This window comes from Rhipicephalus microplus, unplaced genomic scaffold (genome assembly GCF_043290135.1).
Source record: "Rhipicephalus microplus isolate Deutch F79 unplaced genomic scaffold, USDA_Rmic scaffold_196, whole genome shotgun sequence".
Classification (NCBI taxonomy): domain Eukaryota; kingdom Metazoa; phylum Arthropoda; class Arachnida; order Ixodida; family Ixodidae; genus Rhipicephalus; species Rhipicephalus microplus.
The window spans coordinates 57,178-82,666 of record NW_027464767.1 but is presented as its reverse complement, the minus strand read 5'-3'; the positions used below and the strand labels follow the sequence as shown (position 1 = coordinate 82,666).

Genomic DNA, 25,489 nt, shown 5'->3' with positions numbered 1-25,489 from the left:
TCTAAGTGCTAAATATGTGGCACAAAAAGCAGGAAATGGACTCAATGAAAGGGTGAAAAATAATAATCATAATAGAAACGAAGATCAACACGCGCCTCAAAAAGCCCCATTCACTCCTCTTTCACATTTTCACGAGAAAATGAAGGTACACACATGGAGAACAATTTTTGTTATAGGTAGGCTTGCCTGAGCAGAACCACTGTCGTGCGCCTTGGTTACACATTCGACACGCCTCGTCCTGTGCGGAGGTGGGTGGGAAACCAAGGGTGCACTTGAAAATGCAATGCTCGTGGGTTGGTGTCGCCATCTGACGGCAGGCTCACGCGAGCGCGCCTTGCTTTCGAATTTCCCGCGCTCGAACCTCTCGCGTTTACATCATGGGCTAGTCCCCCCCCCCCCCCCCCCTCTCGCGTGGGCGGCGAAGCCAGCCTCCCTAGAGTGACCACCTCTGCCGGCGAAATGGAAACACTTGTTGCGTAGCTGTCCGTCCAAGTAAAGCTTTCACAACTGCAGTGTTCGCAGCACCAGTACAGTACATGAGTGCCACTTCTATCAAGTGCAGCTTCCCTCAGCACGCTGCATGGGCAGCGCTTATTGTGTACTTGCTTCTGACTTGCGCAGAAATTCTGTTTAAACATCCCCTTCCACTTTTCTTTCTTTTTTTTTTGTATTTTGCAGCTCGGCAGCGCCAGGTGTGAAAAAAAAAAACAAACAAAAATTATTAGGCGTGACAATGTACACAATGTGTTATTGAATGGGGCACTTCTGAGTGCACAGCGGGCGCGGTAAACACGACCAACCTGTCACAATCAATTTTTTCATTTGTAAGTACACATCCCTTCTTCGTCTGGGTGCCCCACGGTAGAACATAGTGCGTTTTTATTTATTTTGACACAACGTGACGCGATCGTGTAGTGGGCATTCCAAAGAAAAAAGCGAGTTCGTGCTTCCTGAGCATAGTCGTGTCTCCAAGAATGCAGTGACCAGGGTAGAACGCTGCGCTCGGCTTCTTCCTTCGCGCGATAAGGTAACTAGGCGACGTTCGCTTGACGGGCCCGTTTTAGCAGCTTGGCTTGCAGGAAGGAGAGGAAGAACTCGCAGATGCGGCGATTGATTCGTGCATGCAGACCCAGGAGAAAGACGACGACGCGAACGAAATGCGGTGAACGTGACAAGTACCCAGCGCGATCAAGCTACTACTACACGAGGTGCTGCTCACCTGAGCGATGACGCAATGATATTGCAAAGAGGGACGGACGGGTATGGCGAACCGCTGGGATCACACTGCCGAAGCATCAAGTGGGTAGCCCTGAAGAGGGCTGTTGTGTTCTCGTTGGCTGGCTGCAGGCGACGCCGCTGGCTTCTTAGCCTCCGAATCCGTACAGGGTGCGGCCCTGACGCTTGAGGGCGTACACGACGTCCATGGCTGTCACGGTCTTCCTTTTGGCGTGCTCGGTGTAAGTGACGGCATCGCGGATCACGTTCTCGAGGAACACCTTGAGAACGCCGCGAGTTTCCTCGTAGATGAGGCCAGAGATGCGCTTGACACCGCCACGGCGCGCCAGACGACGGATGGCCGGCTTGGTTATGCCCTGGATGTTGTCACGCAACACCTTTCGATGACGCTTGGCGCCACCCTTCCCCAGCCCTTTGCCACCTTTGCCACGGCCAGACATGACGGCTTCCGAAGTTTCTGCTTCTGCTTCGAAACGCGCCCGGAAAGCGAATGCTCGACACGATCGAGTCGCGGTGTCGGCGCCGGCCCGCGAGACTGAGGAGGAAGGCGAACGGCGCACGCCGGTTGGTCGGCGGCCAGCTCGTCTCTCTCCCTCTTTTCTTCGCGAGGAGCGCGTTGGCCGCGCAGGTTGCTGCACTGACTATTTTTCTGCACTACAAGATTGAATATACACGGCAAACATGCTTTCGTTTGTTTGTTTGTTTTTAATTCTTTTCTCGTTACTGTTGCTAAGTTTCTTGCCCATTCATTCACGCACCCTTCACTGCTGCAAAATGGCGTATCAGTCGTATCAGCTGCCCCAGCGGCAAGGAGACATCAAACCGAGTAAGCGACAATTCATGTACGCGTACGTACAAGCCCAGCGGATACAACGCGTTCGCTAAAAAACGTTTCATCGTGTCCACTGAACATGACACACGCAATATTTGTCAAAACTCACAGCTGCAACAGCTCACCTGTGTGCCGCACGTAAATAAACTGCACACTTAACACTTTGCGACTACTCGTCCCCGGCGTGTGCCCCCCCCCCTCTTTTTTTTTTTTCTTTTCTATGTTCTCGCTTTCTCTCTAATCACATCAATGCCTCATTTGCACGCACGAAACCCGTTTCACGGCGTCACTTTGACGCCATCCTTGTCGCCAAACCAAGGGACTAACACACGCGGTCCGGGCACGGCCTCATGGCCGGAAATTTCTAAACAAAGCGTGCTCGCGTTGTTGTGGACGCCGGCACGTGAAATTCGGCAAAGTAACAGCACCTTTGGCTGGCTACGCGTGTCTCAAATTTTACTGTGGCAGCTCCACTACATATCGCGATACGGCAGTTTCACCGAAGCCACGCAACGCGACCGCGCTCATTTCAGCATTCACGGGGACGGCAGAGAGTGAGAGCGCACCTCCTCTCGGGCGCGCCTCTCCTCCCGTAAACACGGACTGTCAAGCGGTCCGGTCGCAGCGAAGTTTCCCCATCTCCTTGCGGGGTGGTTCAACACCTGCCCGTTTCAAGTGCACGGTTGCACTGTGAGGAACCCTGCAAGGGTCACGCAATTACAGGCAAAACAGCCCTAACTCTAAAGCGCCTTACATAGGACGAGATTGGAGCGTAAAATGCACCACCCTTTATGCATTCTTTCTTCTTTACAGCGTTGGAAGAGTGTTCGTTCGCTGCATGTTTTACGCATGCGTACTTTCGCTTACATAATACCTTCGGAGGCTGACAACCTGTTAAGTAATCTATCAACGACTATCCGGACGGCATCAGCTGTGCAAAGAAGATTTGCAGTTGGCCTTCCAGAGCCGTCCAGAGCACACAAAGTAGGTCTACACATCGTGGCAACCAATATTTCGAAAAAAGTGAATTGCGTAGTATTATAAAGAATACAACTTTCAGAATGAGCAAAACTGCTTGGTTTGACCAAAGTACAAAGAGGTGCGATTTATACCACATCGATCCATTTATTGAATTAAAAATTACGCTGGCATTAGATAGAATATCGGAAACTCTAATTGACCGATTGAGGCTAGGCACGGCATACACAAAAACATTTGTTTTTTTTTTTTCTTTGCACAGACACGGCAGAGCTGAAAGTCCCGAATGCGAATGCGGATTGATAGATGAAGACGTATGTCACCTTCTCGTAGACTGTCCACATCACGAGACGCCGTCTTAAGTCCGAACAGTTGGCATTAGACCGCAGACCGTTTAACATGAAGAAACTTCTGGGTCCGTGGCCTACTCGAGTTTTACAGTCGCACGCTTTAAAAGCATCAACACGTTCTTTACAAGACAGCGGGATTGCTGATAAGTATTAAGAAATAACGAACTTTCATTTGTAACAAATGTACTTATTATGTACAGTATCACGTGACTCTCATCATGTGTGTGTTGTGAAATGAATGACGTGTCGACAATTATGTACACACGAGCGAATGCATCTTTATACGGACCAGACGTGTGCTCTACTGTTTTGTGCTGGTGGACCGAATATTATCGAGGGACATTATATCAGAGACTTCATTCATTGACTTTCGAACATTTACTTACCATTGTGTTCTGATATGTGCGTATAAGTGTAAGTGTGTCTTTGCATATCTCTGCCCGAGTTTTCTACTTTCCATGCACTGCTTTGTACGTTTTGCTTCAAGATACGTGTTCAAGTTTAACTCAACGGCCAAGGAGTAGCCGGCGCCATAATGGTGCGCCGACATCTCCTTACATATCATATCAATAAGAAAAAAAGATGCGCGCCAATGCCCATCTATTGTATTCCCTTCTCACGTGCCCCAATACCAAACTGCGCGTGCCATTTCTGTGGTGCAAGTGTGTTTAAGTAGTCGCAGTTTCATCTTTCACAATCATGAGGGTTCCCATATTGAAAGTATTCCTTCCCCGAACTTGTGGCAGGGACGCACGATGCGAAATTACAAAATGATCGCGCTTGAAAGCTTCATACAAATGCACTGTCGACCCGCCGAACATAGTCAGTAATCTAAAACAAAGCGGAAATAAACGGTGCGTCCGCTCATTCATTTAAGGTAAGTTTCCCACCACATTCCGAATGGAACGTACCACTCATTTGTGCCTAGCACAGGCGCATTTGTTCTTTCGAAGAGAACACAGTGTTCCGCTACACCGTGTGATTATGTAAACGTCAAGCCGAGCAGTGTCGTTTGCTGGCCGGCCTGGCTATGTTTCTTTCGGCGACGCGCAAACGGAGCACTCGGTGCGAAAACGGGAAATGCCCATACCTCGTGTCGACCGCCTTTCTTTACTGGATTTCGTACTTCTTTGTGCACTATATAAATCACCTGCGTGGTACCCCTGTCATGCGTACGCACAGTTTTGTTTTTTCCTTCACTCGGGCTGTCGATACTTTGCTTTCGGACAATAATTAGCATGCAGTCCGCCGCCACGCTTTTCTGCTTCTACAGCTATTGTCACATGCGTCTATATATTTCTCCCCTATCTTTTCTTGCATCAATGCTTCCGCACATTTTTCACCGCGCCACGCACTTTAAGCTACATTCACTCCTCCTACAGTCTCGAAACGGGCCTGCCCTGCGCTCTCAAGAAATAAATGCCCCAATTTCGTAAACAAATGAATGGCGTGGCAGAGAAGGAACTCTGCGCTGTCTGATGAATGTGGCTGTACCCTTCACATCGGGCGGCAGCTATCACCACCTAGCCATAATGCTGACCTAACAAACAGCTACATTTATCTTGTTTTTTTTCTCTCTTTAAATAGTGAAGTATAGGACCGCGGTGCTTTGCAGTGAATGGTTTAGTTTTCACTCTTGCCTTGACTTTAGCCACCAATAAGATAACCACCTTCTAGTTAATTCTACCCGCCTAAAGTCTATTTTGCCCTCCCCCGTCTCTAAACCCCGGTGCTTTTGAAAAACTCTGCGCCATCATTCTAAACTATAAGGTGAAGCCCTTTACATAGCATTATCAAGTGTTCGGCAGTTTCCTTCTCTCCGCATGCACTGCATACCGTGTATACCCCTTCATATTTGGCCCGACATGTCGGAGTTGCTCGGGCAAGCGCTGACGCGAGTTTCCTATTCTATCATTTCCCAAGAGCTGAACACACTCGAGTTCATGTTACCTTTTTTTGAGAGAAGCGGCCACCTTCCCCCTGTTTTTTTTTTTTTTTTTTAATTACCACGCTCCTGGTTTTGTTTTCCCTCCATTACCGTACTTGTGGCACTTTTCTCCGCGCACTCGGTCTTCTCTAATTTACCTGTTCAACCTCCCCGAGCACACACGTCGAGCGCGGCACACCAACGCTCCTGCTAGCGGTGTTCAACAGAGAGAAGAGGATGGATTCGGAGCCGAATCTCTCAGCACAACCCCTATGCCGACGCAGACAATTTGGGTGGCTCTGAGAAGAGCCGTTGATTTGTCGTTGCTCGCTGTGGCCCACGACGCACGCCTACTTGGAGCTGGTGTACTTGGTGACGGCTTTTGTACCCTCGGACACCGCGTGCTTGGCCAGCTCTCCGGGCAGCAGCAGGCGCACCGCGGTCTGGATCTCCCGGCTCGTGATGGTCGAGCGCTTGTTGTAGTGAGCAAGGCGTGACGACTCGGCGGCGATACGCTCGAAGATGTCGTTCACGAAGCTGTTCATGATGGACATGGCCTTGCTGGAGACACCAGTGTCGGGGTGCACCTGCTTCAGCACCTTATAGATGTAGATGGAGAAGCTCTCCTTCCTGCGGCGCTTCTTCTTCTTCTTGTCCGTGGCGCGCACATTCTTCTGCGCCTTGCCGGCCTTCTTGACGGCTTTGCCAGACGGTTGGGGAGGCATGATTTCACACAACACGCACGCGAGACCAGAGTCGAATGCGCGTGTCCCCCCGTCTCGCCGCGCTTAAATATGAGCGAGGGGTGTTGACGAGATCAGCACAACGCGCGCGCCCCATTGGTTCGCACGGCTTCTCTCTCTCACACTCTCATCCGTTCCCCGCGAGCGGCGGCGCGCGATGGTGGCAACGGAAACCATTCGAGCACGGCTCTCATCTCAGAAGGCAGCAGCTTTCTTGTTTTCGGCAACCGGCGTCGTACCAAGCGAAAAGCAACACCATGTCCGGACGTGGCAAGGGCGGCAAGGCGAAAGGCAAGAGCAAGACCCGTTCTAGCCGCGCGGGGCTTCAGTTCCCCGTGGGCCGTATTCACCGCCTCCTACGCAAGGGAAACTACGCCGAGCGCGTCGGAGCTGGCGCTCCGGTCTACCTGGCTGCCGTACTCGAGTACCTGGCCGCCGAGGTGCTCGAGCTGGCGGGCAACGCCGCTCGTGACAACAAGAAGACCCGGATCATCCCCCGTCACTTGCAGCTCGCCATCCGCAACGACGAGGAGCTGAACAAACTGCTTTCCGGCGTCACCATCGCGCAGGGCGGTGTGTTGCCCAACATTCAAGCCGTGCTTCTTCCAAAGAAGACGGAGAAGAAGGCGTAAGCGAGCACCCCTTCCGCGCGCTCGCCGCATTCCCCAAACGGTCCTTCTAAGGACCACCCAAACAGGTGACGCGGCCGTGTTTCGCTTCGCAGTCACGATGGCTCTGTTCGTACCCTCAAGCGTGTTTGTTTTTCTATACTTTATATATATTTCCTCGCGACATCAGTTAGCCACAAGTGCGCGACGCCAAATGCTGCAAAGAGACAACCAAATCACGCAGCTCGGCACCGAAAAAGACAGAAAAGAGCATGTAAGCGTTGTCATTTCTCATTAAAAAAAAAAAAAAAAAAAGCTCCACACGTAACCGTCTATCCTTACGATGACACCTGAACGGGTCAGCACAGGGACAGAGTAAATTTAATACCTTTGAATAGAAAAACAAACGTAAGGTAAAAAAAAAAAAAGAGAGAGAGAGAGAGAGAACCCGCCGTTAGCGCATTCCATTTGGTGCTTCTAACACAATTTATTTCGTCTATCTTGCTAGGCAGCGCAGCCACTATTACACAGAACACACAACACAAGCGCTTAACTTCAACTAAACGTTTATTGCAAAAAAAAAAAAAAAAAATTGTCCAGAATATGGCACAAAAACTTGTTCAGCTTCAAAAGAAATGAAAGGAAATGACACGCGATGATTTCGAGTGTGTTAGTGCACTCTCTATCGCGCTCACGCGGAAAGAACTGTTTTTTGGATGGGGTGATAGAGAATAACAGACAGTAATGTGCGGGACTGGCACGTGTGCTTTTTGTTGTCTACCTTTTACTATTCTTTTTCTCTGTTCACCCCCTTTATAAACTCTGACGTTTGCAATGAAAGTTCAGTTGAAGTTAAGCGCTTGTGTTGTGAGGTCTGTGTAATAGTGGCTGCGCTTCCTAGCGAGATGGATCCTTACCAACTGGCCCGATACAATTGTTTATTTCGTCTCTCGGTAAAACTTCATCACCTCCTACGAGTGCACCCAAAAGTTGCGCCGGGGTCCAGCAGCCCAAGTCACCATGGCGTTACGCAAACAGAAGCCCTCAAAAACACCTTACAAGCGGCGGGCAAAAAGGTAAACACATAAATGAAATTGACACACCACAGGGTCGCAGCACGGCTGCTGCACACACACCGACTGAAGCTAGCCTACCTTTTCTCTGTCTACTCATAATGATACACACTTTTACCTTGAATTTGTCAAAGCTGAGCCATTTCTTCGTAATAACGACGCGCCGACGTTCCGTTCTTCCGCGCGCTAGACAACGGCAGCCACGTACGTACAAAACATGACAGCAAAAGAGGGTGCGGCCGGAGTACGTGGCCTGGAGTGGTCTCGTAGCCAAAGCAGACACGTTGGTGGTCCTGAGAAGGACCGTTTGTTGTTGCTTGCCTGTCGACCGAAGCGCAGGGAGCAGCCCAACTTAGGCGCGCTCACCGCGAATGCGCCGAGCCAGCTGGATGTCCTTTGGCATGATGGTGACGCGCTTAGCGTGGATGGCGCACAGGTTGGTGTCTTCGAAAAGACCAACGAGGTAGGCCTCGCTAGCTTCCTGTAGGGCCATCACGGCAGAACTCTGGAAACGGAGGTCCGTCTTGAAGTCCTGAGCGATTTCCCGCACCAGGCGCTGAAAGGGAAGCTTGCGGATCAGCAGTTCGGTCGACTTCTGGTATCGGCGAATTTCACGCAGGGCCACGGTTCCAGGCCTGTAACGGTGAGGTTTCTTCACCCCGCCTGTGGCAGGGGCACTCTTGCGAGCAGCCTTGGTAGCAAGCTGCTTACGCGGAGCCTTGCCTCCAGTACTCTTGCGCGCGGTTTGTTTAGTTCGGGCCATGCTGCGTGCGTCCGATCACCTCGACTGACGGAGCGAAACTGCGCTCCTGCCGGAGATCGGCAAAAGCGGCTTCGCCGCACGACCCATCTCTCTCCCTCCCATTGGCCGAAGCGTGAGAACCCGTCCGCGTGCGAGCGCGGAAGCGTACGCCAGGATGCTGGCTGGCGCTCATTTTCGGGCAACCGTGCAGTTCGCGGCTGCAAAGAGGTACACCGAAACGAAACCACTACCGCTGTACAATACAGCCTGCTGCGCATTTCTTTCGCCTTCCAGGCAACACATCAATCGACGCTGTAGCTCGTCGCTTCCCGAAGCGGCGCGACGGAGTGCGAGACGCCACCATTCACGCCAACAGCGCGCATCGCACTAGAGCGCCTCGCATCACCGAGGGCAAATGCGCACTGCCACGCCAAAAAAACTTGCTCCTTGCGTTGTCGCTTATTTGCGACCATTACGTAGATGGGCGAAGACGACGAGAGACCACCGGCAGTGTTGGTATATGCATACACGTCCGCGCAACGACAAGGAGTAAAACGCAACAAAACATTCTAACACAAACACCCCGTACATCCAACTGCCACTGAGCGCGCCTACTTGCTCAATCGCAGACAGTAACGGGACTCAATTTTATCTTCCTTTCCCTCTTAAGAATCACTCATACATACTTGCCAAACTACTAGGTGCGCTCAATGGCGGTTGGATGTACGGGGTGTTTGCGTTCGAATGTTTTGTTTCATTTTTACTCCTATTCCCTCGATATGTCGTCTCACTCTGGCTTCCCTCATGTCTCTTTCTCTACACTTTTATTCCCACCCTTTTAATCCCCCCTCACCCCCCATCCCTTGTGAGCTACCGCTGAGGTGTCGCATCCTGATGCAGACAGTTTCGGGGCTCACTTTCCTCTTCTTTTCCATCTTACACATCAGCAATCCCCCCCCCCCCCCCCAACCTCTAAGTGCTAAATATGTGGCACAAAAAGCAGGAAATGGACTCAATGAAAGGGTGAAAAATAATAATCATAATAGAAACGAAGATCAACACGCGCCTCAAAAAGCCCCATTCACTCCTCTTTCACATTTTCACGAGAAAATGAAGGTACACACATGGAGAACAATTTTTGTTATAGGTAGGCTTGCCTGAGCAGAACCACTGTCGTGCGCCTTGGTTACACATTCGACACGCCTCGTCCTGTGCGGAGGTGGGTGGGAAACCAAGGGTGCACTTGAAAATGCAATGCTCGTGGGTTGGTGTCGCCATCTGACGGCAGGCTCACGCGAGCGCGCCTTGCTTTCGAATTTCCCGCGCTCGAACCTCTCGCGTTTACATCATGGGCTAGTCCCCCCCCCCCCCCCTCTCGCGTGGGCGGCGAAGCCAGCCTCCCTAGAGTGACCACCTCTGCCGGCGAAATGGAAACACTTGTTGCGTAGCTGTCCGTCCAAGTAAAGCTTTCACAACTGCAGTGTTCGCAGCACCAGTACAGTACATGAGTGCCACTTCTATCAAGTGCAGCTTCCCTCAGCACGCTGCATGGGCAGCGCTTATTGTGTACTTGCTTCTGACTTGCGCAGAAATTCTGTTTAAACATCCCCTTCCACTTTTCTTTCTTTTTTTTTTGTATTTTGCAGCTCGGCAGCGCCAGGTGTGAAAAAAAAAAAACAAACAAAAATTATTAGGCGTGACAATGTACACAATGTGTTATTGAATGGGGCACTTCTGAGTGCACAGCGGGCGCGGTAAACACGACCAACCTGTCACAATCAATTTTTTCATTTGTAAGTACACATCCCTTCTTCGTCTGGGTGCCCCACGGTAGAACATAGTGCGTTTTTATTTATTTTGACACAACGTGACGCGATCGTGTAGTGGGCATTCCAAAGAAAAAAGCGAGTTCGTGCTTCCTGAGCATAGTCGTGTCTCCAAGAATGCAGTGACCAGGGTAGAACGCTGCGCTCGGCTTCTTCCTTCGCGCGATAAGGTAACTAGGCGACGTTCGCTTGACGGGCCCGTTTTAGCAGCTTGGCTTGCAGGAAGGAGAGGAAGAACTCGCAGATGCGGCGATTGATTCGTGCATGCAGACCCAGGAGAAAGACGACGACGCGAACGAAATGCGGTGAACGTGACAAGTACCCAGCGCGATCAAGCTACTACTACACGAGGTGCTGCTCACCTGAGCGATGACGCAATGATATTGCAAAGAGGGACGGACGGGTATGGCGAACCGCTGGGATCACACTGCCGAAGCATCAAGTGGGTAGCCCTGAAGAGGGCTGTTGTGTTCTCGTTGGCTGGCTGCAGGCGACGCCGCTGGCTTCTTAGCCTCCGAATCCGTACAGGGTGCGGCCCTGACGCTTGAGGGCGTACACGACGTCCATGGCTGTCACGGTCTTCCTTTTGGCGTGCTCGGTGTAAGTGACGGCATCGCGGATCACGTTCTCGAGGAACACCTTGAGAACGCCGCGAGTTTCCTCGTAGATGAGGCCAGAGATGCGCTTGACACCGCCACGGCGCGCCAGACGACGGATGGCCGGCTTGGTTATGCCCTGGATGTTGTCACGCAACACCTTTCGATGACGCTTGGCGCCACCCTTCCCCAGCCCTTTGCCACCTTTGCCACGGCCAGACATGACGGCTTCCGAAGTTTCTGCTTCTGCTTCGAAACGCGCCCGGAAAGCGAATGGTGGTGGTAGTGATTAGAATGAAGAGGAAAAAGGCACCTAATTTCTGTCTGCCTTCAGGCGACACGGCGCAGTGCCTTATAGGGGTGGGGGGAAGGAGGGATAAAAAGAATAGAAGGAAAGTAGAAGCAGAAGAAGACAGCCAACGAGAGGAAAAAGAAGGAGATAGGAAAGTGGGGATCCGGTCGAAGCAGTCCAAGGGCGGGGTGCCACAATGCGAGAGCTACACGGCGTCAGGAGACCGCGGAGGGCGAACCAGTCGGCGGGAGCTACGCTGAAGTCGGAGATCGCGAGGGCACAACCGTCCAGCTTGAAATCCTGCGAGCGAATCAAGCGAATGCTCGACACGATCGAGTCGCGGTGTCGGCGCCGGCCCGCGAGACTGAGGAGGAAGGCGAACGGCGCACGCCGGTTGGTCGGCGGCCAGCTCGTCTCTCTCTCCCTCTTTTCTTCGCGAGGAGCGCGTTGGCCGCGCAGGTTGCTGCACTGACTATTTTTCTGCACTACAAGATTGAATATACACGGCAAACATGCTTTCGTTTGTTTGTTTGTTTTTAATTCTTTTCTCGTTACTGTTGCTAAGTTTCTTGCCCATTCATTCACGCACCCTTCACTGCTGCAAAATGGCGTATCAGTCGTATCAGCTGCCCCAGCGGCAAGGAGACATCAAACCGAGTAAGCGACAATTCATGTACGCGTACGTACAAGCCCAGCGGATACAACGCGTTCGCTAAAAAACGTTTCATCGTGTCCACTGAACATGACACACGCAATATTTGTCAAAACTCACAGCTGCAACAGCTCACCTGTGTGCCGCACGTAAATAAACTGCACACTTAACACTTTGCGACTACTCGTCCCCGGCGTGTGCCCCCCCCCCTCTTTTTTTTTTTCTTTTCTATGTTCTCGCTTTCTCTCTAATCACATCAATGCCTCATTTGCACGCACGAAACCCGTTTCACGGCGTCACTTTGACGCCATCCTTGTCGCCAAACCAAGGGACTAACACACGCGGTCCGGGCACGGCCTCATGGCCGGAAATTTCTAAACAAAGCGTGCTCGCGTTGTTGTGGACGCCGGCACGTGAAATTCGGCAAAGTAACAGCACCTTTGGCTGGCTACGCGTGTCTCAAATTTTACTGTGGCAGCTCCACTACATATCGCGATACGGCAGTTTCACCGAAGCCACGCAACGCGACCGCGCTCATTTCAGCATTCACGGGGACGGCAGAGAGTGAGAGCGCACCTCCTCTCGGGCGCGCCTCTCCTCCCGTAAACACGGACTGTCAAGCGGTCCGGTCGCAGCGAAGTTTCCCCATCTCCTTGCGGGGTGGTTCAACACCTGCCCGTTTCAAGTGCACGGTTGCACTGTGAGGAACCCTGCAAGGGTCACGCAATTACAGGCAAAACAGCCCTAACTCTAAAGCGCCTTACATAGGACGAGATTGGAGCGTAAAATGCACCACCCTTTATGCATTCTTTCTTCTTTACAGCGTTGGAAGAGTGTTCGTTCGCTGCATGTTTTACGCATGCGTACTTTCGCTTACATAATACCTTCGGAGGCTGACAACCTGTTAAGTAATCTATCAACGACTATCCGGACGGCATCAGCTGTGCAAAGAAGATTTGCAGTTGGCCTTCCAGAGCCGTCCAGAGCACACAAAGTAGGTCTACACATCGTGGCAACCAATATTTCGAAAAAAGTGAATTGCGTAGTATTATAAAGAATACAACTTTCAGAATGAGCAAAACTGCTTGGTTTGACCAAAGTACAAAGAGGTGCGATTTATACCACATCGATCCATTTATTGAATTAAAAATTACGCTGGCATTAGATAGAATATCGGAAACTCTAATTGACCGATTGAGGCTAGGCACGGCATACACAAAAACATTTGTTTTTTTTTTTTCTTTGCACAGACACGGCAGAGCTGAAAGTCCCGAATGCGAATGCGGATTGATAGATGAAGACGTATGTCACCTTCTCGTAGACTGTCCACATCACGAGACGCCGTCTTAAGTCCGAACAGTTGGCATTAGACCGCAGACCGTTTAACATGAAGAAACTTCTGGGTCCGTGGCCTACTCGAGTTTTACAGTCGCACGCTTTAAAAGCATCAACACGTTCTTTACAAGACAGCGGGATTGCTGATAAGTATTAAGAAATAACGAACTTTCATTTGTAACAAATGTACTTATTATGTACAGTATCACGTGACTCTCATCATGTGTGTGTTGTGAAATGAATGACGTGTCGACAATTATGTACACACGAGCGAATGCATCTTTATACGGACCAGACGTGTGCTCTACTGTTTTGTGCTGGTGGACCGAATATTATCGAGGGACATTATATCAGAGACTTCATTCATTGACTTTCGAACATTTACTTACCATTGTGTTCTGATATGTGCGTATAAGTGTAAGTGTGTCTTTGCATATCTCTGCCCGAGTTTTCTACTTTCCATGCACTGCTTTGTACGTTTTGCTTCAAGATACGTGTTCAAGTTTAACTCAACGGCCAAGGAGTAGCCGGCGCCATAATGGTGCGCCGACATCTCCTTACATATCATATCAATAAGAAAAAAAGATGCGCGCCAATGCCCATCTATTGTATTCCCTTCTCACGTGCCCCAATACCAAACTGCGCGTGCCATTTCTGTGGTGCAAGTGTGTTTAAGTAGTCGCAGTTTCATCTTTCACAATCATGAGGGTTCCCATATTGAAAGTATTCCTTCCCCGAACTTGTGGCAGGGACGCACGATGCGAAATTACAAAATGATCGCGCTTGAAAGCTTCATACAAATGCACTGTCGACCCGCCGAACATAGTCAGTAATCTAAAACAAAGCGGAAATAAACGGTGCGTCCGCTCATTCATTTAAGGTAAGTTTCCCACCACATTCCGAATGGAACGTACCACTCATTTGTGCCTAGCACAGGCGCATTTGTTCTTTCGAAGAGAACACAGTGTTCCGCTACACCGTGTGATTATGTAAACGTCAAGCCGAGCAGTGTCGTTTGCTGGCCGGCCTGGCTATGTTTCTTTCGGCGACGCGCAAACGGAGCACTCGGTGCGAAAACGGGAAATGCCCATACCTCGTGTCGACCGCCTTTCTTTACTGGATTTCGTACTTCTTTGTGCACTATATAAATCACCTGCGTGGTACCCCTGTCATGCGTACGCACAGTTTTGTTTTTTCCTTCACTCGGGCTGTCGATACTTTGCTTTCGGACAATAATTAGCATGCAGTCCGCCGCCACGCTTTTCTGCTTCTACAGCTATTGTCACATGCGTCTATATATTTCTCCCCTATCTTTTCTTGCATCAATGCTTCCGCACATTTTTCACCGCGCCACGCACTTTAAGCTACATTCACTCCTCCTACAGTCTCGAAACGGGCCTGCCCTGCGCTCTCAAGAAATAAATGCCCCAATTTCGTAAACAAATGAATGGCGTGGCAGAGAAGGAACTCTGCGCTGTCTGATGAATGTGGCTGTACCCTTCACATCGGGCGGCAGCTATCACCACCTAGCCATAATGCTGACCTAACAAACAGCTACATTTATCTTGTTTTTTTTCTCTCTTTAAATAGTGAAGTATAGGACCGCGGTGCTTTGCAGTGAATGGTTTAGTTTTCACTCTTGCCTTGACTTTAGCCACCAATAAGATAACCACCTTCTAGTTAATTCTACCCGCCTAAAGTCTATTTTGCCCTCCCCCGTCTCTAAACCCCGGTGCTTTTGAAAAACTCTGCGCCATCATTCTAAACTATAAGGTGAAGCCCTTTACATAGCATTATCAAGTGTTCGGCAGTTTCCTTCTCTCCGCATGCACTGCATACCGTGTATACCCCTTCATATTTGGCCCGACATGTCGGAGTTGCTCGGGCAAGCGCTGACGCGAGTTTCCTATTCTATCATTTCCCAAGAGCTGAACACACTCGAGTTCATGTTACCTTTTTTTGAGAGAAGCGGCCACCTTCCCCCTGTTTTTTTTTTTTTTTTTAATTACCACGCTCCTGGTTTTGTTTTCCCTCCATTACCGTACTTGTGGCACTTTTCTCCGCGCACTCGGTCTTCTCTAATTTACCTGTTCAACCTCCCCGAGCACACACGTCGAGCGCGGCACACCAACGCTCCTGCTAGCGGTGTTCAACAGAGAGAAGAGGATGGATTCGGAGCCGAATCTCTCAGCACAACCCCTATGCCGACGCAGACAATTTGGGTGGCTCTGAGAAGAGCCGTTGATTTGTCGTTGCTCGCTGTGGCCCACGACGCACGCCTACTTGGAGCTGGTGTACTTGGTGACGGCTTTTGTACCCTCGGACACCGCGTGCTTGGCCAGCTCTCCGGGCAGCAGCAGGCGCACCGCGGTCTGGATCTCCCGGCTCGTGATGGTCGAGCGCTTGTTGTAGTGAGCAAGGCGTGACGACTCGGCGGCGATACGCTCGAAGATGTCGTTCACGAAGCTGTTCATGATGGACATGGCCTTGCTGGAGACACCAGTGTCGGGGTGCACCTGCTTCAGCACCTTATAGATGTAGATGGAGAAGCTCTCCTTCCTGCGGCGCTTCTTCTTCTTCTTGTCCGTGGCGCGCACATTCTTCTGCGCCTTGCCGGCCTTCTTGACGGCTTTGCCAGACGGTTGGGGAGGCATGATTTCACACAACACGCACGCGAGACCAGAGTCGAATGCGCGTGTCCCCCCGTCTGATTGGCTATGAAAGAGGAAAAGGAAGAGAAAAGCGCTGTCCCGTTACTGCCTCTCGTAATGAGGGCACCTCCACAGGAAAGCGCAGGGAAGGGGGAATGGGAATGAAAGAGTCAGAAGAGAAGAGGTGAGTATAGAGTGGTGAAATGCATTCGATCACTGGCCCCGCGCACGCGCGCAAGAAACAACGCAGACACCAACCGAGTGAAAGACCGCCGAGAAGCCGGAGACGATGAATGCGCCAAAGTAGTGAAAAAAAAAAAAAAAAAAAAAAAAGTCACTCACACGCACACACACACCACCGAACAGGCAGGGAGAAGTTTTGGGCGCTCCGCAATCACGAGGGAAGGGGAGAGAGTGTCTGCTCCGACGGGAGTGGCTTCGTAGGAGAGAAGAAGGCCGTCAGGCAGGTGGGAGTGACTACGTAAACAGTCACGTGGGACTCCGAGGGGGCGTGGCGCGCGGCACAGAAAACAACAACACGTGGGATTGTAACGGGCCTCTTTAGAGGCGCGTGAAAAGGTTCGCGTCGCCAAAGAAATCCAGGAGCGCATAGAGCGCCCGGCGAAGTGTTGCCACGTTCGCCGAGGGGAACAGCAAGTGTTCTGCACTCACGTGTGGCAGGCCGAGTTTCCCGTAGTTGTCCCAGAGCCGGCGACGAATGTCTGCGTATCCTGGGCACTGGCACAAAATGTGTTCAACGGTTTCCTCTGCCGGACACTGCACACACGAAGGGCTCCCACTGCCACGCCGTTTAGAGAGCAGTTGCGCTGTTCGGCCGCATCCAGCACGAAGGCGCAGCAGGAAAGCACGAGCACGCCGACCGATTCCCGTTGACGGCAGGCGGGGCACAGGCTTGCCGGCTGCTGTGCGGGGGTCTGGGTGTAGAGCTCGGACGTGGCGTGCGATTATGAGTCGCGCCACATCGTAGTCCCGAACGAAGTTCGTTGTGGGAGTGGAGGGGTCGTGGGCGTCCCTTGCGAGCTCGTCGGCTGCCTCGTTGCCGCGCACTCCGACGTGTGAGGGCACCCACTGAAACGACACATCGCACCCACTGCGCACGATCACGGTGAACTTGCGCGTGAGGCGCTGTGCGATCGAAGAGCCATTTTCGCCCCTCGCAAGGGTGAGGAGGGCCGCCCGAGAATCGCAGAAGATGACGGCCGAAGACGGGAGGAACTCGACCAGCTGATCGGCCGCAAGGTTCAGAGCCGCGAGCTCAGCGGTCGTCGAAGTCGCCGGGAGTGGAAGACGACACTTCCTCTCGTCTCGTAGCACCGGAATGACGCTGGCAGCAGCAGCGGATCCGTCCCCCTTCACTGAGCCGTCCGTGTAGAGATGAAGGTGGACGGAGTAGCGCTGTTCGATCAGTGCGCAGGTCTCCTGTAGAAGGGCAGCCCGTGGTGTGTGCCCCTTGCTGCGTACACCCGGAACCCTGATCGAAATGGGCAGCCGGGAGTCCCAGTGAGGAGGGATAGGCAGGAGACCTGCGAAAGGGGTTCCCGAGATGAGGCTGGCGTACTCCAGTGCGCTGCGGCCCATACCAGTGTCGGGCAGCGATAGCAGACGATGTACGAGTGCCTTTCCCCCTCGCGTCATGTGCAAGCGCTCGACGTGACGCAGAGCACAAGCCTTGGCTCTGAGCGAGAGGGGAAACTGATTCGTTTCTGCATAGGTCACTCCCACTGGAGACGCCCGAGGCATTCCAAAGAGGCGGCGGATGACGCCGCGATGTGCCCTCTCGAGAGTTTCCCACTGTGGCGGTCGCAGGGTGATGCAGGAGAATGCGTAGAGGGCCCTGGCTCCGGCGACGGCGTTGTACATCCTCAGGGCAATGTCTGGTGAACAGCCTTTGCCCCTCGCGAGGAGAGAGGATGCCGCTCCTGCGACTCTGCGACAGCTTGTCCGGTGGCTGGCAACGGCTGGCTTCCAGCTCAAGCGGTGATCGATCGTGATGCCGAGGTATTGGACCGATCGTCGCCACGGCAGAACACGTCCCCGGAACTTGAGGCGGCCGACCTCGTATCGTCCCTTGATGGTTGGGTGAACGAGAAGCGCTTCCGTCTTGGCCGTGGAGAGCTGAAGCCCAATGCTCGTGATGTAATCGTCCACGGCCTCGAGAGAGCGGTTGAGGCTCTGTCGCACCTGCAGCCCGCGCGGAGTGGGTCCACTCGCAAAGAGGGCGATGTCGTCCGCATAGATGGCAATGCGCACCTCGTACTCCAAGTCTCGTGGGATGTAGTCGACGATGCGCGCGAGGGCGAGGTTGAACAGCATGGGGCCCAAGATGCTGCCCTGCGGCACACCGGCAGTGGACGGGCGAGGCGCGCTGAGGTCGCCACCAACGCGGACACGGAACGTTCTGCCCCCCAGGAACTCCTCGACGTACCCGAGAAGCCTGCCACACACACCCATAGCACGAAGAGCGTCCAAAACGGCCGCATGAGGCAGGCGATCGAAGGCACTCTTTATGTCGAGGAGAACCAAATATCCGGCTTCACCGCGGAGCTTTGCATTCTCCAGCGTGGTGACAACGTCGGAGATGCAATCCGCCGTTGACCGGTGACAGCGGAAGCCGCTCTGGACGTCCGCCAGGAAGTTCAGGGCCGCAGCAATCCACTCGAGTCGCTTGAGGGCCATGGCTTCCATCACTTTCCCGGCAGCTGACGTAAGCGAAACCGGCCTGTATGAGGTCGGTTCCGACGCGGGCTTGCCCTTCTTGCGCACCGGAACGACGATCGCCTCCTTCCACGTCGCCGGAAACGCACCCGAGCGCCAGACGCTGTTGTATCCCTCGAGCAGGCCAGGAAGTTGGCCTTCGTCGAGGTTTCGCAGCATCTGGTACGTAATGCCGTCGCTGCCAGGCGCAGAACGGCTCCTCCGCGTGGAAAGGACGTGGCGCAGCTCTCCGATGGTGAAATCCTGCGTGCAGAGGGCCTCTATATGTCGCACAATCTCTGCCGTGGGGAAAAACCGCTCGGGAGCGAACAGTTCCGGCCGGTGATGCGCTGGCAGAGGGGGAAGCCGCACTGTGTCAGGGGCGAGGACAGGGGCGTTGAAGGTGTCGGCGAGCAGTTCCGTCAGCTGAGCCGTGGTCAGCTGCAGGGCGATCGCGATGGAGAGAGCTGGATCTTGCGGGACCCGTTGTCGCAACATCGCTCCGAACACCCGCCAGGCGCGCCGGTTGTTGCGCTGCTGTTCGAAGGAGCGGCAGAGGCTGGACCAGCTTTCGGCGTAGCGATGGTGGGCGTGGCGCCTGCACACCGCGTCAATGCGGTTATAGATTGTCCAGTCCTCCGCCCTCTCAGAGCGCTCAGCCCGGCGCTGAGCCCGACGACGAGCAGCCCGTAAGTTGAGCTGCTTGATGTCCGGCACCGGCGTGTTGGCGGGAACACGGCACTTCACCGTAGCCTCGCGCGCGCACTCGGCTATGTGCGTAAACACGTCACCCGCGACTGGCACTGAAGCACACAGTTCGCGAAAGCGTGTGAAGTTCACCACCGAGTAGGCGCGCGTCTGATCAGGCCGGGCGCAGAGGGGCTCGAGGCAGATGGGGTAGTGATCCGACCCCTCCGTGTCAGGGCTTCGGGACCACCGGTAGCGGCAGTCTTCCGTCACGAAGGAGAGGTCGATCGCACTGGGAGCCGAGCCGCGCCTCAGGAAGGTGTTCCTGCCATCGTTGAGGAGATGGAGACCGGCGGCGAGGGACGCATCCAACACCTTGCGGCCCGGGTTGTTCACTCCCGCACTTCCCCACGCCGTGTGGTGAGAGTTGAAGTCACCGCACACAACTGCCGAAGCACCGAGACGGTCCACCAGTCGCACGATAAACTGGGGGTCCCAGAGTCGAGGGTAGCGCACATAAACACTCGCTATTGCAGTGTCTACAGCACCAACGCGCACTCGCACAGCAATGCACTCGACACCGGGACACAGAATATCGGCGATGTCAACCGCCGACTGGGGAAGTCGCGCACGCACATAAATGGACGCGCGAGAGCATCCCGGCCGATGCAACAGTTGCGTGCAGTGGGGGCTGACACAGTCGGCACGTTCACACTCGGTCGCACTGTGATAGGCCACATGTCCGGGGATATTGAGCTCCCCAGCACGAACGTGCGTTTCCTGAAGAGCCAGGACATCAAGTTCGCGCTGAGGAAGTGAGCGCACAAGCTCACGGTGACGGCGGCGGAGAGAACGGATGTTCCACTGGAGTATCCGCGGCCGTGGCTTCCTTGACGCACTATCCATGGTGGGCTAAGTCTTGATGGGCACTCAGAGCGGCGAGACAAAAGTCGCGCGTCGTCGTGCTGCACACCGTGGTTTCGAGGAGTGCGCGAAGAGCCGCGGCCAGCGCCGTCATGACCGTATCCCTTGCGTCTTTTTTGGGGGGGGCAGGGGGGGGACATGTGGGCTGTGTGGCGGCTGGAGCCGGCGCTGTGGTAGCACTGCCCTTCAGGGCATCGCGGAAAGTGCCGACAGGGTGTGTGGCTGCCTTTGCTGGCGCTGAAGCCTCCCGTTGAAGCGAAGCTTTTGCCCGCTCGATGGCTTCGCGGCGCGTCAGCTTTCCGCCAGAGGAGGCGAGTAGAAAGGCGGCCTTTCGCTGCAGCTGCCATGACTCGCACCGGGGTTCGTTCGCCGGGTGGGAACCCTTGCAGTTGATGCAGCGGGGTCTTTCTGAGGGGCAGGGACCCTCAGCGTGGTTCCCGCCGCAACGGAGGCAGCGCCTGTCGCGCGAGCACGTTGCTGTGGCGTGTCCAAACACACCGCAACGCGCACACTGCAGTGGACGCGGAAGGCGCGCCCGAACCGGCCTCCGCTGTTTGAAGAGCGAGAGCTCCGCCGGCACCACAGTTCCCTCAAATGTAATTACAAGCGTGGAGCCGCGCCGCGCATACGTAAGGGTCTTCACCACTGAGGTAATGTTTGCGGCAATGATGTCCAGGGGAATGCTTTCATCGACCCCGAACACCTCCCCCACACACGAGTTGAGGTCGAGCACTTTTGCCTTTACTCTCACATCAACGATGGTGGTGATGTCTAGGAGTTCACTGACATCAGAGTTGGGGGCAGTGTCGACAGCAACGAGGTTGCGGCGATGGTTAACCCGCACGCGTTGTGTGGCTGGGAACCCAGCGAGATAAGCAGCGATGGCGTCCCTCGATGCAGCCAGGAAGTGCGACTTGCGGCCGACCGGTCTGAAAATGATGGTCTGGCCGATGGCGTCACCAGTAGGCTGCGTAATAGGGGCGCGGATCGCCGCTACCGCCTGTGAGGAAACCGGGCGTGGCGTTGGCTGCTGCTTTTTCGTCTGTTTCCCCTTCCCTTTCCCTCTTGTCTGGGGCAGAGAGGAGTCAATGGGCGCACACAGAGTAAGCTTGCCCGGGGCCTCCGTGGTTGGAAGAGGGGGAAAGCTCGCAAAGCCCGCCGGGGAGGAGACTCCGGATGTTGAGGGGAGTGGCACCTCCTCTCTTAGTGGCCGGCTTAGTTCCTTTGGGGGACCCGCCGGGAGAGGGAGGTGGTTGTTGGCCTGAGGGGAGGACGGGGGGAGACAGGCAGTTGACCCACGCTCGCCTCGGGAAAGGGTTGTGGCTTGAGCGCCACTCTCTCCAGTGACGTCAGGACCGGGGAGGACTGGTTGGGAGAAGAAACCAGTTTTCGGCTGCGCAGATAGATCGCGGGCTGGGTTGGTGCCGGCGGCTGCAGCAGACGACGCTCCTTGCTCAGTCTGTTCCACGCTCACGACACTTCCGCTTTCGGAGCTCGGTGATGTGGCGGGTGTCTCGTGCTCCCAGGAGGAGGAGGAGGACGAGGACGTCGTGGGGGAGGTGGAACTGGCCTCACTGGATTCCTCGTTTCTGGGTGGTGGCTGCGAGAGAAACTCGTCGGTTTGCGTGGCCGTAGAAATGGCGGCCGGCTTGGTAATGGCCGCTGCTCGGCCTCCTCGGTTCCTTTGTGTCGCAGCCGGCTTCTTGGGCGGTTGCTGGCGCCGTGGATGTGGTCGAGTCTGTGGCCTGGACGTAGGTGTCTCCTCCGGTTTCTCCTTAGGGTAGAAGCCTTTGCGAGCCAGTCGGAGGCGGGCCCTGGTCAGTCGCAGGCCGGCCGCTTTAACGGCCGGGCTAGGACCACATGTTTGTGGCGTGGAGTCCACGTGGTCGGCGGCTTCGTTGAGGTCTGAGTGGAGAGCCTCGGAGTTGTGCGATGGCTCGTGGTTGCCGTTCGGCCATGATAAGTGCCGACAGACCTCAAATGAGGTTGGAAAAAAAAAAAAAAAAAAAAAAAAAAGGGGGATAAGAAAACAAACAGTTATAGCTACATACTGCTCTGCCCCCTGAGAGCCCTGAGAAGGGCTACGCTCGAGAGCGCGATCCTGGGAGCAGAACAAAAGGGAAAAAAAAAAAAAAAAGGACACAGGCGTGTCAATTACTTTATTGAAAACAAAAGACTTGATGGAGCGACGAAAAAACACGTCCGCTCCCTCCAAAACTCGCGCGCCAATCTTGTCCCCCCGTCTCGCCGCGCTTAAATATGAGCGAGGGGTGTTGACGAGATCAGCACAACGCGCGCGCCCCATTGGTTCGCACGGCTTCTCTCTCTCACACTCTCATCCGTTCCCCGCGAGCGGCGGCGCGCGATGGTGGCAACGGAAACCATTCGAGCACGGCTCTCATCTCAGAAGGCAGCAGCTTTCTTGTTTTCGGCAACCGGCGTCGTACCAAGCGAAAAGCAACACCATGTCCGGACGTGGCAAGGGCGGCAAGGCGAAAGGCAAGAGCAAGACCCGTTCTAGCCGCGCGGGGCTTCAGTTCCCCGTGGGCCGTATTCACCGCCTCCTACGCAAGGGAAACTACGCCGAGCGCGTCGGAGCTGGCGCTCCGGTCTACCTGGCTGCCGTACTCGAGTACCTGGCCGCCGAGGTGCTCGAGCTGGCGGGCAACGCCGCTCGTGACAACAAGAAGACCCGGATCATCCCCCGTCACTTGCAGCTCGCCATCCGCAACGACGAGGAGCTGAACAAACTGCTTTCCGGCGTCACCATCGCGCAGGGCGGTGTGTTGCCCAACATTCAAGCCGTGCTTCTTCCAAAGAAGACGGAGAAGAAGGCGTAAGCGAGCACCCCTTCCGCGCGCTCGCCGCATTCCCCAAACGGTCCTTCTAAGGACCACCCAAACAGGTGACGCGGCCGTGTTTCGCTTCGCAGTCACGATGGCTCTGTTCGTACCCTCAAGCGTGTTTGTTTTTCTATACTTTATATATATTTCCTCGCGACATCAGTTAGCCACAAGTGCGCGACGCCAAATGCTGCAAAGAGACAACCAAATCACGCAGCTCGGCACCGAAAAAGACAGAAAAGAGCATGTAAGCGTTGTCATTTCTCATTAAAAAAAAAAAAAAAAAAAGCTCCACACGTAACCGTCTATCCTTACGATGACACCTGAACGGGTCAGCACAGGGACAGAGTAAATTTAATACCTTTGAATAGAAAAACAAACGTAAGGTAAAAAAAAAAAGAGAGAGAGAGAGAGAGAACCCGCCGTTAGCGCATTCCATTTGGTGCTTCTAACACAATTTATTTCGTCTATCTTGCTAGGCAGCGCAGCCACTATTACACAGAACACACAACACAAGCGCTTAACTTCAACTAAACGTTTATTGCAAAAAAAAAAAAAAAAAAATTGTCCAGAATATGGCACAAAAACTTGTTCAGCTTCAAAAGAAATGAAAGGAAATGACACGCGATGATTTCGAGTGTGTTAGTGCACTCTCTATCGCGCTCACGCGGAAAGAACTGTTTTTTGGATGGGGTGATAGAGAATAACAGACAGTAATGTGCGGGACTGGCACGTGTGCTTTTTGTTGTCTACCTTTTACTATTCTTTTTCTCTGTTCACCCCCTTTATAAACTCTGACGTTTGCAATGAAAGTTCAGTTGAAGTTAAGCGCTTGTGTTGTGAGGTCTGTGTAATAGTGGCTGCGCTTCCTAGCGAGATGGATCCTTACCAACTGGCCCGATACAATTGTTTATTTCGTCTCTCGGTAAAACTTCATCACCTCCTACGAGTGCACCCAAAAGTTGCGCCGGGGTCCAGCAGCCCAAGTCACCATGGCGTTACGCAAACAGAAGCCCTCAAAAACACCTTACAAGCGGCGGGCAAAAAGGTAAACACATAAATGAAATTGACACACCACAGGGTCGCAGCACGGCTGCTGCACACACACCGACTGAAGCTAGCCTACCTTTTCTCTGTCTACTCATAATGATACACACTTTTACCTTGAATTTGTCAAAGCTGAGCCATTTCTTCGTAATAACGACGCGCCGACGTTCCGTTCTTCCGCGCGCTAGACAACGGCAGCCACGTACGTACAAAACATGACAGCAAAAGAGGGTGCGGCCGGAGTACGTGGCCTGGAGTGGTCTCGTAGCCAAAGCAGACACGTTGGTGGTCCTGAGAAGGACCGTTTGTTGTTGCTTGCCTGTCGACCGAAGCGCAGGGAGCAGCCCAACTTAGGCGCGCTCACCGCGAATGCGCCGAGCCAGCTGGATGTCCTTTGGCATGATGGTGACGCGCTTAGCGTGGATGGCGCACAGGTTGGTGTCTTCGAAAAGACCAACGAGGTAGGCCTCGCTAGCTTCCTGTAGGGCCATCACGGCAGAACTCTGGAAACGGAGGTCCGTCTTGAAGTCCTGAGCGATTTCCCGCACCAGGCGCTGAAAGGGAAGCTTGCGGATCAGCAGTTCGGTCGACTTCTGGTATCGGCGAATTTCACGCAGGGCCACGGTTCCAGGCCTGTAACGGTGAGGTTTCTTCACCCCGCCTGTGGCAGGGGCACTCTTGCGAGCAGCCTTGGTAGCAAGCTGCTTACGCGGAGCCTTGCCTCCAGTACTCTTGCGCGCGGTTTGTTTAGTTCGGGCCATGCTGCGTGCGTCCGATCACCTCGACTGACGGAGCGAAACTGCGCTCCTGCCGGAGATCGGCAAAAGCGGCTTCGCCGCACGACCCATCTCTCTCCCTCCCATTGGCCGAAGCGTGAGAACCCGTCCGCGTGCGAGCGCGGAAGCGTACGCCAGGATGCTGGCTGGCGCTCATTTTCGGGCAACCGTGCAGTTCGCGGCTGCAAAGAGGTACACCGAAACGAAACCACTACCGCTGTACAATACAGCCTGCTGCGCATTTCTTTCGCCTTCCAGGCAACACATCAATCGACGCTGTAGCTCGTCGCTTCCCGAAGCGGCGCGACGGAGTGCGAGACGCCACCATTCACGCCAACAGCGCGCATCGCACTAGAGCGCCTCGCATCACCGAGGGCAAATGCGCACTGCCACGCCAAAAAAACTTGCTCCTTGCGTTGTCGCTTATTTGCGACCATTACGTAGATGGGCGAAGACGACGAGAGACCACCGGCAGTGTTGGTATATGCATACACGTCCGCGCAACGACAAGGAGTAAAACGCAACAAAACATTCTAACACAAACACCCCGTACATCCAACTGCCACTGAGCGCGCCTACTTGCTCAATCGCAGACAGTAACGGGACTCAATTTTATCTTCCTTTCCCTCTTAAGAATCACTCATACATACTTGCCA

The 25,489-nt window shown here is 53.8% G+C and overlaps 3 protein-coding genes across 3 annotated transcripts in view; all 3 read left to right on the top strand.

The window, feature by feature from the left end:
- The window catches only part of LOC142791887 (histone H2A-like), a 117,561-nt gene that overhangs the window by 75,294 nt on the left and 16,778 nt on the right, over positions 1-25,489 (top strand). The window lies entirely within an intron of this gene.
- On the top strand, positions 6,156-6,698 carry LOC142791891 (histone H2A-like). Its single transcript, XM_075885563.1, has one exon. The coding sequence runs from the start codon at positions 6,324-6,326 to the stop codon at positions 6,696-6,698; it is 375 nt and encodes a 124-aa protein (XP_075741678.1). The 5' UTR covers positions 6,156-6,323.
- On the top strand, positions 22,633-23,007 carry LOC142791894 (histone H2A-like). The gene has a single exon (XM_075885567.1). It carries the CDS (start codon positions 22,633-22,635, stop codon positions 23,005-23,007), a length of 375 nt encoding a protein of 124 aa, XP_075741682.1.